At 33.2% G+C, this 13348-nt stretch overlaps 1 protein-coding gene across 5 annotated transcripts in view; it reads right to left on the reverse strand.

Moving 5' to 3' along the window:
* Nucleotides 1-13348, reverse strand: part of ZNF280D (zinc finger protein 280D) — a 137967-nt gene that overhangs the window by 18616 nt on the left and 106003 nt on the right. For all 5 annotated transcript variants that reach the window (XM_039230637.1, XM_039230636.1, XM_039230634.1 and 2 more), the window contains one exon: nucleotides 7688-7733. In XM_039230637.1, the coding sequence (XP_039086568.1) occupies nucleotides 7688-7733 (46 nt within the window). The remainder of the gene's footprint in view (nucleotides 1-7687; nucleotides 7734-13348) is intronic.

Below are 13348 nucleotides of genomic sequence, written 5' to 3' on the forward strand. Positions count from 1 at the left end.
ATACTCTATTTAGCAAGGCTATCATTCAGAATGGAAGGAGACAGCATTTCCTAGACAAACAAAAACTAGAGCAGTTTGTGTGCAGTAACACAGTCCCACAGTCCTGCAAGAAATCTGAAAGGGCACTCTGAGTGAAAAGGAAAAGACCAAAGATGACAAAGACAAGAAAGGAACAGAGAAAATCTCCAGAAATAATGAAAAATAAGCAATAAATCAGCACTAAATAAACAGCTATCATAATTACTCTGAATGTAAATGGACTAAATGCTCTAATCAAAAGACATAGGATATCAGAATGGATTAAAAAAACCCCAAAACACAAGACCCACTCATATCCTGCCTATGAGAGACTCATTTTAGATCTAAGAACACCTTCAGATTGAAAGTGAGGGGATGGAGAAACAGTTATTATACAAATGGATATCAAAAGAAGGCTGGAGCAGCAATACTTATACTGGAGGAACTAGACTTTAAAACAAAGACTGTAACAAGAGATGAAGAAGGCACTACATCATAATAAAGTAAACAATCCAACAAGAAGATCTAACAATTGTAAATGTTAATGTACCCAACATGAAAGCACCAAAATATATAAAACAATTAATAACAAACATAAAAGTACTAATTAATAATAATATAGTAATAGTAGGAGACATTAACACCCCACTTGCAGCAATGGACAGATTATCTAAGCAGAAAATCAACAAGAAAACAATGGTTTTGAATGATGCACTGGACCAGATGGACCTAACAGATATATTCACAACATTTCATCCTAAAGCAGAAGAATACACCTTCTTTTCAAGTCCAAGTGGGATATTCTCCAAAACAGATCACAGACTAAGTAACAAATCAGGCCTTAACAAGTACCAAAAGACTGAGATCATGCCATGCATATTTTCTGACCACAAGTTATAAAACATGAAATCAACAAGAAAAAAATTTGGAAAGACCACAAATACATGGAAGTTAAACAACATGTTGCTGAACAATGAATGGTTATTAAACAACAATACATGGAAAGAAATGAAAATGAAACACAATGGTCTAAAACCTTTGGGATGCAACAAAAGCAGTGCTAAGAGGGAATTTTATAGAAATACAGACCTACCTTAAGAAGCAAGAAAAATCTCAACCTAATTTTACACATAAAGTGGTTAGAAAAAGAACAATAAATGAAGCCTAAAGCCAACAGAAAGAAGAAAATAATAAAGATGAGAGAAGAAATGATAAAGAAACTAAAAAAAACAAGAGAATACATAAAAAACCAATAAAATTGATAACTCTACCTAGAGTTATCAAAAAGAAGAGAGAAAGGATCCAAATAAACAAAATCACAAATTAGAGAGGGGAAATAACAACCAACACCACAGAAATACAGTTATAAGGGAATATTATGAAAAACTATATGCCAACAAATTAGACAACCTGGAAGAAATGGATAAAGTCCTAGAAACATATAAACTACTAAAACTGAAACAGGAAGAAATAGAAAACTTGAACAGAACAATACCCAGCAAAGAAACTGAATCAGTAATCAAAAAATTTCCAACAAACTAATGTTCAGGACCCAATGGCTTCACAGGAGAATTCTACCAAACATTTAAAGAAGAGTTAATACCTACTGTTCTCAAGCTATTCCAAAAAAAAGAAAACAAAGTAAAGCTTCCAAATCCATTGTATGAGGCAAGCATTACCCTGATACCAAATCCAGACAAAGACTCTATTAACAAAGAGAGCTAAAGGCCAATATCCCTGATAAACATGGATGCAAAACTTGTCAATAAAATACTAAAAACCTGAATCCAACAATACATTTAAAAAAACATTCACCACAATCAAGTAGGATTTATTCTTGTATTGTAAGGGTGGCTAAATATTTACAAATCAACTACGTGATATACCACTCCAACATAATAAATGCATTATATGAAAAACACACAGCCAATATACTGAATGGGGAAAAACTGTGAGCTTTTCCTCTATGGTCAGGAATAAGACAGGGATGTTCACTCTCACCATTACTATTTAACAGTAATGGAAGTCCTACCCTCAGCAATCAGACAACAACAACAACAAAAATAAAAGGCATCCAAACTGGCAAGAAAGAATTCAAACTTTCACTATTTGCAGATGGCTCTATATAAAAAACCTACGAGACTATATGGAAAAATTGCCAGAACTGATATAAGAATTCAGTAAAATTCCAGAATACAAATTTAATGTACAAAAATATATTGCATTTCTTTAATGTTTATTTATATATTTTGAGAGAGAACGTGTGAGTGGAGAAGGAGCAGAGAGAGAGGGAGAGACAAAATCCCAAACAGGCTCCATGCTGACAATGGTAGCTCGATCCCACAAACCATGAGATCATGACCTGAGCTGAAATCAAGAGTCAGACACTTAACCACTGAGCCACCCAAGCGCTTCATACAGAAATGTGAAACATTTCTACACATCATAATGAAACAGCACAAGGAGAAATTAAGGAATCAATCCCATTTACAATTGCATCCAAAATAATAACATACCTAGGAATAAATCTAACCTAAGATGTGAAAGACCTGTACTCTGATAACTGTAAAACACTGATTAAAGAAATTGATGATGACACAAACAAATGGAAAGACATTCCATGCTCATGGATTAGAAGAACAAATACTGTTAAAATGTCTATATTGCCCAAAGCAATCTATACATTTAGTGCAATCTCTAACAAAATACCAAGAGCATTTTTCACAGAGCTAGAACAAACAATCCTAAAATTTGTATGGAACCACAAAAGACCCTGAGTAGCCAAAGCAATCCTCAAAAAGCAAAGCAAAGCTGGAAGCATCACAATTCCAGACTTCAAGTTATATTACAAACCTGTAGTGACCAAGACAGTATGGTACTGGTACAAAAACAGACACATAGATCAATGGAAGAGAACAGAAAACCCAGAAATGAGCCCACAAGCATATAGTTAATTAATCTTCAACAAAGCAGGAAAGAATAATCAATGGGAAAAAGTCTCCTCAACATATGGTGCTGGAAAAAATGTACAGTAACATGCAAAAGAATGAAACTGGACCACTTTCTTAAGAAACACCATAAATAAAAATAAATTTAAAATGGATGAAAGACCTATATGTGATACAGGAAACCATCAAAATCCTTGAGAAGAACACAGGTGATAAAATCCTTGACATTAGCCTTAGCAACTTCTTTCTAGATTGATCTCCTGAAGAAAGGGATATAAAAAGTGAAAATAAACTATGGGGACTTTATTGAAATAAAAAGCTCCTGCACAGCGAAGGAAACAATCGACAAAACTAAGACAACCTACATAATGGGAGAAGATATCTGAAAATGACATAGCCAATAAAGAGTTAGTATCCCAAATCTATAAAGAACTTATAAGACTTACCACCCAAAAAACAAATCACCCAATTAAAAAATGAGCAGAAGACATGAATAGATATTTTTCCAAAGAAGACATACAGATAGCCAAAAAACACATGAAAAGATGCTCAACCTCACTGATCATCAGGGAAATACAAAACAAAACTACAATGCGATATCACTGCACACCTTCAGAATGGCTAAAATCAACTACACAAGAAACAACAGGTGTTAGAGAAGATGTGGAGAAAGGGGAACCTTCTGGTACTACTGGTGAAAATGCAAACTGGTGCAACCACTGTGAAAAACAGTGTGGAGTTTTCTCAAAAAGTTAAAAACAGAACTATCCTACCATCCAGCAATTGCACTACTAGGTATTTACCCAAAGAATAGAAAATACTAATTCAAAGGGATACATGTACCCCAGGCTTGAGACTGGGGTTATTATCTACATTATCTACAACAGCCAAATTATGGGAACAGTCCAATTGTCCATCAACTGATGAATGGATAAAGAAGATACAATATTACTTGGCCATAAAAAAGAATGAAATTCTTGCCATTTGCAAGGCATGGATGGAGCTAGAAAATATTATGCGAAGCGAAATAAGTCAGTCAGAGAAAGACAATACCATATGATTTCACTAATGTATAGAATTTAGGAAACAAAAGAAATGAGTAAAGTGAAAACAAAGAGAGATGCAAACCAAGAAACAGACTCTTAACTACAGAAAGCAAACTGATGGTTACCAGAAGGGAGGTGGCAGCGGAGGAGGTGGGGGAGGGGCACGGGTAAAATAGGCAATGGGGATCAGGGAGTGAGTGCGCTTGTTGTGATGATCACTGGCTGTTGTGTGAAGTGTTGAATCAGTATATTGTACACCTGAAATTAATATTATACTATATGTTAACTAACTATAATTTAAATAAAAACTTAGACAAAAAAGACATTTGTGCCTGACTCTTTTTTCTTACTCCCTACCTACGTTATAATGAAACTCCACTAACCCACAAATTGGAGGGGAAGATTCATGATATACATACAGTTATGGAACAAAAGCAGTAGATTGTTGAGTGTATAGAATACAAATAGCGGCATAAGAGAGGCTATGTTAGAAGCCACTAAATCATATGAATTCCAATTATAATCTAGTATGTGAAAGGAACTAACTTTCAAAGAGAAAACGTAAAACTATAGAATGAAAAAGAGTGATACCCAGGAAAATATTATCTGGGCATGATAACAGTGACTCCACTACAGTGCATCTGATCAAAATCTTTAAGATTAATTCAAGTTATCCATCCTATCACAAGTGTACCTAAAATAAATACCTGCATCTATTCAAAGAACTACCCACATCACATATATACTTAATGGACATACCTGCACTGTATGCAGTATGTTCTATGTGGCTTTCCATTCAATATGGCTTCCTTTTACTCTGCTTATGGTTTGCTGAATTTCTGTGTAAGGTTTTTCTTTTAACAAAAAATGAACTTCAGGAATTTGGTTTATGTATGAAAGGCTGGTTTTATTTGACACAGATGAAACATGGCAATTAAAGAAAAGTAAGAGTTCAAAGATTTATTCTAGTCAAGTATGAATGTATCAGAAAAGAATCAGTAGATGATGTCATGAAATTATGGATTCATAAATTTTCTTCATGTTCATGCCTTTACATATTTGTAAAGAAGATGGGCAAACCCTGTTGCCCCCAGGGCACAGGGGCCAACTGTGGCTAGAGGATGGAAGACAAAAAAATCTCAAGACCCAGAACTAAGAGTGAGGAAAAACCAGAACAGAGAACATCACCCCACACCCCACCAACCACCGCCTGGCTAGTAAACACCAAATAACAAGCAACAGCGTAGAGAGAGAAGGACACACCCTGTAAGATTCAGTCTCACAGGGACTAAAGCTGAGTGTGAAACAAGGACACTGAGGAAAAAAAACCTCCAGCAATATAACTCCCACCCTAAGCACAAAGAAATGCTAGATGAATTGAACCTGTAGTACATTAAGGGTAACCACAGCAACAAGAAAGCTACGGCCCAGTTCAACTCACTATTAAATGAAACAAATTCCGACCTAACATAAGAAAAGGTACACCTATTTTCAGATATATATACTATTTATCTTAGTCCTGCAATATAATGTCTTGCTGTCAACCAAACATTATATAACACCAAACAAATAAACAAACAAACAAACAAATAAAGGCAATGGGAAAAAATGACTCTAAGGAGACAAAGCAATCAGCAGAACCAGACTCATAAATGACCTAGCTATTGGAACTACCAGACAGAAAGTTTTAAATTACTATTATTAATATGTTAAAGGCTTGAGTGAAAAAAGGAGGCCAAGATGCATGACCAGAATGGGAATTTTACCAGAGGGTCAGAAACTGCAAAAGTCAATGCAAATGCTAGGAAAACAACAACACAACAACAGGGATGAAAAATGCCTTTGATGAGTGCATCAGCAGACCAGATATGCTGAAAACAATGAATGAGTGAAACAGAATACAGGTCAATAAGTAGAAATTACCCACACTAAAACACAAAAAAGTGTGCGTGGGCTAGGGTGGAGACTAAAACAGGACTCTAAGAACAGGAACTAACAACAAATGGCATAGTATTTAAGAAACTGGAACCCCAGAAGTAAAAGATACAGGACAGCTCAGAGAACACCAATCATGGTAAAGGCCCCAAATAAATAAAGAAACATACAAATAAACATAAAAATACAAACATATAAACAGATTAACGTATAACATATAAACATATAAACAAACAGATTAACAAACCAGAATAAGATATATCACACTCAAACTGATGCGAACTATAGATAAAATAAAGATAAAATCTTAAGGGCAACCAAAAAAATGTTGATATATTACATATATATAGAAACAAAGATCCAAATTCAGTAAGACATATTGTCAGAAAATATGCAAACCAAGAGCAATAAAGGGACTTCTTTAAACTACTGAAAGAATACTGTCAACCTAGAATTCTACACTTACAAAAAATATCTTTCAAAAATAAAAAAAGCATAGAAGAATTATTTACCAGTAGATCTGCAACATAAAATATATCAAAGGAAGTTGTGGAGGCAAAAGGAATGTGATACTAGACAGAAATGGGGCGCTAACAAAGAAACAACAAACACTGGGCGTAGTAAAAACAAAGGTGAATATAAAACCAATTTTTAGAGTTTTTAACTGCTCTAAAAATAACTATCTAAAATAAAAACAGTACAACTACTTTGTCTTAATAACCTTTATAAAAGCAAATATATGACAACAATAGAAAAAAGAACTCAAAAACTATTAACATCAGGAATGAACACGAAGAGTAAGACTGCAGACCCTACAGACATTAGAAGAATAAGGGAATAGTTCAAACAACTCTATAAAGATAAATCCAACATTAAAAACTATGAACTACTAACACTCACTCAAGAATAATCATATAACCAAAAAATCCTATTTCTATTAAGCTTATTTGTAGTTAAAAACGTTTCAAACAAAAGAAAACTTTGTGTGGTGTAAAAGAAAGCTGCTTGGAAGAAGGTGGTTAATTGTGTCTAGGTCTCACTCACTCTATAAGATGGAAATATTGCAAGGATAAAAGCTGAACCTGCCTCACTTCATTACACTCAGAAGGAGACATGTAATATTTTGTAATATTAAGATGAATGACATCAAGAAAACAAGTACTTGAGCAAAACTACTTCTATACACATCCAGTAAACTCTCCAGTAAATAACATTTATATGATAACCCTGAGTGTTATATTAAGAGTGTCAACTGAAAATAGCTAGAACACATTTAACCAGTAGCTAAAACACCTAAAACATTTCTATTTTAAAAACCAGTTAAATCTTTCAGAATGTCCCAGAAAATAAAATCATCTGGAAAGATTAGTCTTCCAAAGTGTCAAATGTTTGAGGTTTTACTGATTTCAGGAATTTTACATCATAAATTTATCTCCATTAACTCACTAGTTGAACTAAAGAATGGACAAGTGAAATATATGATGCTTGTAAATATATATGATGTTTGTAAAAACAAAACATCTTAGAATTTTACTTAGGGTTACATATTTTCTATCTAATGACAGGAAAAAACAAAAAGAGTGTTTTCTGTAATAACATGCCAATAATTACTGATGTATACACAATAAATTAAAATGTTTGAAAAATTAAACCAAAAATACTTTAAAATATATAAACTTTTAAAGTACAAATAAAATTTGTAAAAATTGGTAAAAAAAAAAAAAAAAGTACAAAACTTACCTCAGACACAGGTTCTTGTTCCTTAGTGGGAGCTTCATTTTTCAATCTTAAAAACAAAATTAAGTTTTGAATATTTTATATTTACAATGGAAAAATATGAAACAGTTCTTTTTTGCATGTTTAAAATAATCAAAATGTAAATCTAAACTAATGTAGATTTGTAAATGATTTCTACACATATTTTAAAGAAAAAAATGCACAAAATAGATTCAATAAATGTGCTAAGTAAATTAATACAGGCATGTATTTCTTTTCTAAACATGAGAGCACTTAAGAAATTCTCTATGTTAAATATAATATAAATAAAAGACATAATATATTAGTAAAACAATTTCAAAAAAGGAATTACTTTACATTTAAAAAATGAAAGCAGGTTATATGCCTCATATATTAATATTCATGAGTATTTACTATTATAGGGCTTAAAAAATGAAAGAAGAAAAATCCTATCTATTGTGAAATTAAATATAATGCTATTTTGAGATATATTATAATTAAGGTGGCAAACTCACAGAAATAATTTAGAATTCTGAAGGAAATAGTCTCCTAAGAGCCTTCATAAGCATAGCTAAATATTAACTATGAATTTCTTAAACCTGGTTTCTAAAAATAAAAAAAAATAATCATAATTTAGTACATTAAGAAAGGCATATGCCATCTAAAAAATCTTTTGAAATAATATAAAAGCTAGCTTTCCCAAAAGATCTTTTAGAAACTGCTGATAACGCAATATTATTTGCTTATATTATACATTAAGCTCAAGTGTAAACCATGTATTAGTCGAGTGCCTACCTGATCTAAAATGCCATTCATACATAGTTAAGTGTATTCATTATTTTATGAAGGTATGGCTATACTTAAAGATTAATACATTTAACATAAGCAACAACTATATTAAATTAAATTTCATGTACACAAATGAAGACTTATAATACGACAGAAATATCAAGTATCCTAAAAGCTACTCTCATGGTTAGTCAATGAAATATGGTTAGCAAACGTCCCTCTTTTTTCTCCATTCTCTGAAGGTACACTGAAAAAATTAGGTCAATAAATGCTAATACTTTACTAGATATTAATAATAATTTGTATAAAACTACTTATCTATATTTTAGTTATTTCATGACATTGCAAATAATTTAAAATTGAGCATGTACTTTTTTGTTCTTTTACACCATTAGTAGTGTATTATAGTAATTTATAACTAATTTACTAAACAAATTTACATGAATAAAACTTGCAGAAAGACTGATAAAATGCATAAATGTCAATCATTTTGGGAGTTAAAGGTTTTATAATTCTCTTAAGTGTTTAACTGTGAAAAATGATATTCACCCAGATAAAATTTCAAGTGTTTAGTCTAACTTCATTGCTTTAATGATTTGTACAGGAAAATGATAATCCTAAGAATAACATGTACAAAGTACTAAGAAAATATGAAAACGTAGTCTGAAGAAACAAAAAGTAAACATAGGATTAATGAAGTTTTAAAATAAATTTGTATAGGGATGCCTGGGTGACACAGTTGGTTAAGTGTCTGACTCTTCAATTTTGGCTCAGGTCATAATCACACAGTTCACGAGAGTGAGTCCCACGTTGCTTGGGATTCTCTCTCTTTCCCTCTGCCCCTCTCCCTCTAGAACACACATGTGCATTTACTCTCTGAAAAATAAATAGATTTTAAAAACCTTTAAAATAAATTTGTATACTACAACTGATATTTATTTCTAAGCAGTTAATAATTTTAAACTCAGCTTGAAAAACTGTGAAACAAACTGGTCACAAAGTAGTTTAAGAATATTTTATATAAGAATTTTCCTTCTCAGCTTATTATTGAAAATATTATCAAAGATCAACCTTACACTCTTACATAAGAAACATTACAATGCTTATTATCATTTTCACATATGGCTGTCCTAATGAACTGATTTTATTCAACAATTAAAATGAAAGCCATTAAGCATGTGTTACTATTATTCCTGCCATTTCAATTGGAGAAACTGAGTCCTCCTACTATCTCCGGAAGGTAGGTTAGTGACAGAGGTTTTTATTACTCTTCATTTTACTGGCTAAGAAACTGGTAAATGAGAACAAAGTAAGTTATTGAAATAATTAGCACCAAGAGGCTTATAATCCCTATCTTAACTATCCTGATATTCTGTTTATGGAACAGAATTATAATAACAAGTGAAATACTTAAGAAAACAAATATTGAAAAACTTTAACTGAGTTACAAATTCATCACTAAATTGTACACTACATTTTTATAACTACAAAAGGATACTCTAAGATTAACAAATTTTAATGCAACTCATTAACATTTATTGGAAAAGAAAAAAAATGTTCTTACCTGTAATTCTTATTCATTAAAGATACCTGCTGAAATAGTCATCATTTAAGATACTCAATTGCTTGGCAGAAGACAGTGAAATTTGCTAAGCTCAAAGTTCTGAGCTAAAGACCTATTAGGTAGTTACACTTTTCACCCAGGAATGTTGCAATTTTTTATAGAAAAATGTAGTACAGCATTTAAAACAAACACTAATATTTCAGTGTAAAGAGAACAGAAAGACTGGTGATCAACTTCAACAATGATTAGAGATCAAGATTGCAAGTAAGTTATTTTTCCTCTGTATGTGAACTTGCTGAAACAGATCTTTCTGATAAAGGACAATCCTTTCTCTCTAAAGTTTAAAATAAACGAAATGTCCCTGATTGCTTTTCTGCAGGTCACATAACTAATCCAAGGCTACATGCAAAATAAATATTTTGGGTCAATTACATTAGTGTGTTCTTTTGAGATTTCATTCATACTATATCCATAACCATGGGGTAGAAGAAGAGTTATAAAGGAAAAATGTTCAGATTCATTTCAGCCAGGTCACATTCTTTCCTTCTAATTACACTTAAAAGCCAACAATTTCAATGAGTTTTGAAATGTAATCTTCAATTTCAGAATTTCAGAAAGAAGCTAAAAAGTTGTAAAAGCCAATCAGTTCTTAAGATCTTCCACTTAGACATTCAAGATTGGATTTAAGACTAATTAGATGTCCACCATTTCTGATAATTTGTTGTGGGAGATGTTAATGGATATGCAGAAAGGGTAAATGAGCTAAACATTTACTAGGTTGCACACGCATCACTATTGGGCTAAGAGTTCCAGTCCGAAGACACAGTCCCTCCTATCAACGTGTTCACCATTACCATCAAGGAAACATATGGAAGCAAATGCTAATGGAATTGTTGAAAAACAGACATCTATATGATGGAATGATGGTACCAAGGACTGAGCCACTATGAAGGGGAAACATGCAAGAAAGCAATGAATATACTCCAGTAAACTTGGTTTTGCAGCAAGAGCAAGGGTTAGCAAAGCAGGAGAAAAGGATTCAAGGCAGTGCAAAAGCAAAGAAGTATGAAACAAGACAACAATGAGACAACCTGAGTGGTCTCATATACCTGGAATGTAGGGAACCAGGGAGAGGTGTCAAAAAGACAATTGAAGAGATAGCAAGGGCAACTTCAGGAAAGATGCTGATTGCCTGGTAAAGTATTTATGCTAAGAACTTTAAGACTAAAAGGAAAGTATGATTAAATTTGTGCATCAGAAACACAAAGGGTAAGGGTGCCTCGGGGGCTCAGAAGGTTGAGTATCTGACTCTTGATTTTGGCTCAAGTTACGATCTTGTGGTCATGAGCTTGAGCCCTGTGTGGGTCTCTGTGCTGAGTGGGGACCTTCTTGGGGTTCTCACTCTCCCCGTCTCTCATACTGCCCCTCCCCCACTTTCTTCCTTCTCTCTCTCCCTCTCTTTCTATCTTGCTCTCTCTCTCAAAACGAATAAACATTTTAAAAAAGAGAAAGGGTAATATTGGGAGAGGATAGGCTCCACTCATGAAGTCCAGAGAAGAGACAGTTAATGTCTGTCTCAACTAAAGCAGTGTTAATAAAGAAAAGGAAGGTTTAGGGAAGCAATAAATAAGATAAAACCAACAGAATATAAGTACCAACTTGATAAAGATAAATGAGCAGAACAAACAGGACCATCTACATGTCTGCCTCAAGTAGCAAGAGAATGTTAATACCATTAGCCAAAATACGATATTCAGGTAGAGAAACAACATATATTGAGAAAACTGAATTTGTGATGCTTGTAGAACATTCAAATGGAAATATTTACTACTCAGATCGGCTCAGTGTTATTTACTTAATCTTGAAGGAATTCCAACCATCACTTCCCAACAGATAACCCCAGAGTCATCATCCAAAACTTTACCCACCCCCATTTTTATTAGTTTCTTTCCATCAATCAACAATTCAGTTCAGAAATATCACAGTAGATGAGAATTAGACTTGAGTCCTAGGAGACTGTCCAACTGCCCCTGTCTTGTGGATGAGAAAAATCTGAGGCCCAAAAATGCTAAATAAATCTATTAAGCAACAGAACCAGGATTAAAAGTGATGGCTCTACTTCAAATTTCCACTGCATTGCTTCACAGCCAATTCCTTTCCTCTGAATCAGGCTCCCTTATAATGATTCCAAGAAAAGTGAAAAAAGCTAACTGATCTCTCTGCCTCTGGATGTTTTCCACTCTTAAACATGCTGAGTATCACTGCCAAATTGATCTTACTAATAGACTAATTTATGCCATTGTTTGCTGAAATGTCCTATTGTCGGTAGTACATCATAGATACACTGCTGTAAAACTGGGAGCCTAGATTCTGGTCTCAATGCTGCAAGTGTGTCAGTTGTTGCATACCCTCCAGCGAAAACACTGAAGTTCAGTCCCATCTAGCTCCTCAGCCAATCATAAACAAGGCAGGAAGTACATGTGTAATCACAAGTACAAGCAGAGAAGCAATAGCGTACACTGCTTATTAGTTTGGTCTCTGAAGACAGACTGCCATAATTTAAATGGAGTCTCTCTACTTGAAAGCTATATGACCTTGAGCAAATTATATATCTGTATCTCAACTGTCTTACTCGTAGAATTATCCATAAAATTGGCATATATCTCATTAATTTGTGAGAATTAAATAAGTCAATAAATATAAAACAGAAGAGTGTTTGGCACATTACATGTGCTCAATAAATGTTAGTTATTATTAATGACATGAGTTGGGAGTCAACCTTATTGCCCAGAATTTACTTGACAGTGTACCACACAGGCTCTTAAAGCCTTTTACCACTTAAATATCCTCCATATTTTGAGATTTCCCTGCCATTCTTCCCCCAACTCTTAGAGACAATACATTAGGTAATAATTTTGATTGCTGGTCTACTCCTGTTAGGACCACCTTATTTGCTATCATATGAAATTATCTACCCATTTCTAAACACCTAGGTATGATCTAAAGTTAGGCAAGATAAGAGTAAAAAATTATTCTATACAGAGAGAAGAAAGAACTAGAGACAGGAATCAAGAGAAACAAAATATTTGTGTGTGAAAATGTGAAGCAAAAAAATTACATAATAAGACCATTAGTGAAGGCAGAAGATTTTAATGCCAGACTAGGGCTCTATTTTGTTATTTTGTTGGCAATATTGAATTAAACCAGGAATATTTACAATAAACAAGAAGCACCATCAGGACCAGAAGACTGAAAAAATTAGTAATCTTAGAATCAGTGGCAGAAGCTAGTATATAGCTTATCCTAAATGA

The sequence above is a fragment of the Hyaena hyaena genome, unplaced genomic scaffold, assembly GCF_003009895.1.
Source record: "Hyaena hyaena isolate Hyena2069 unplaced genomic scaffold, ASM300989v1 scaffold_49, whole genome shotgun sequence".
Classification (NCBI taxonomy): Eukaryota; Metazoa; Chordata; class Mammalia; order Carnivora; family Hyaenidae; genus Hyaena; species Hyaena hyaena.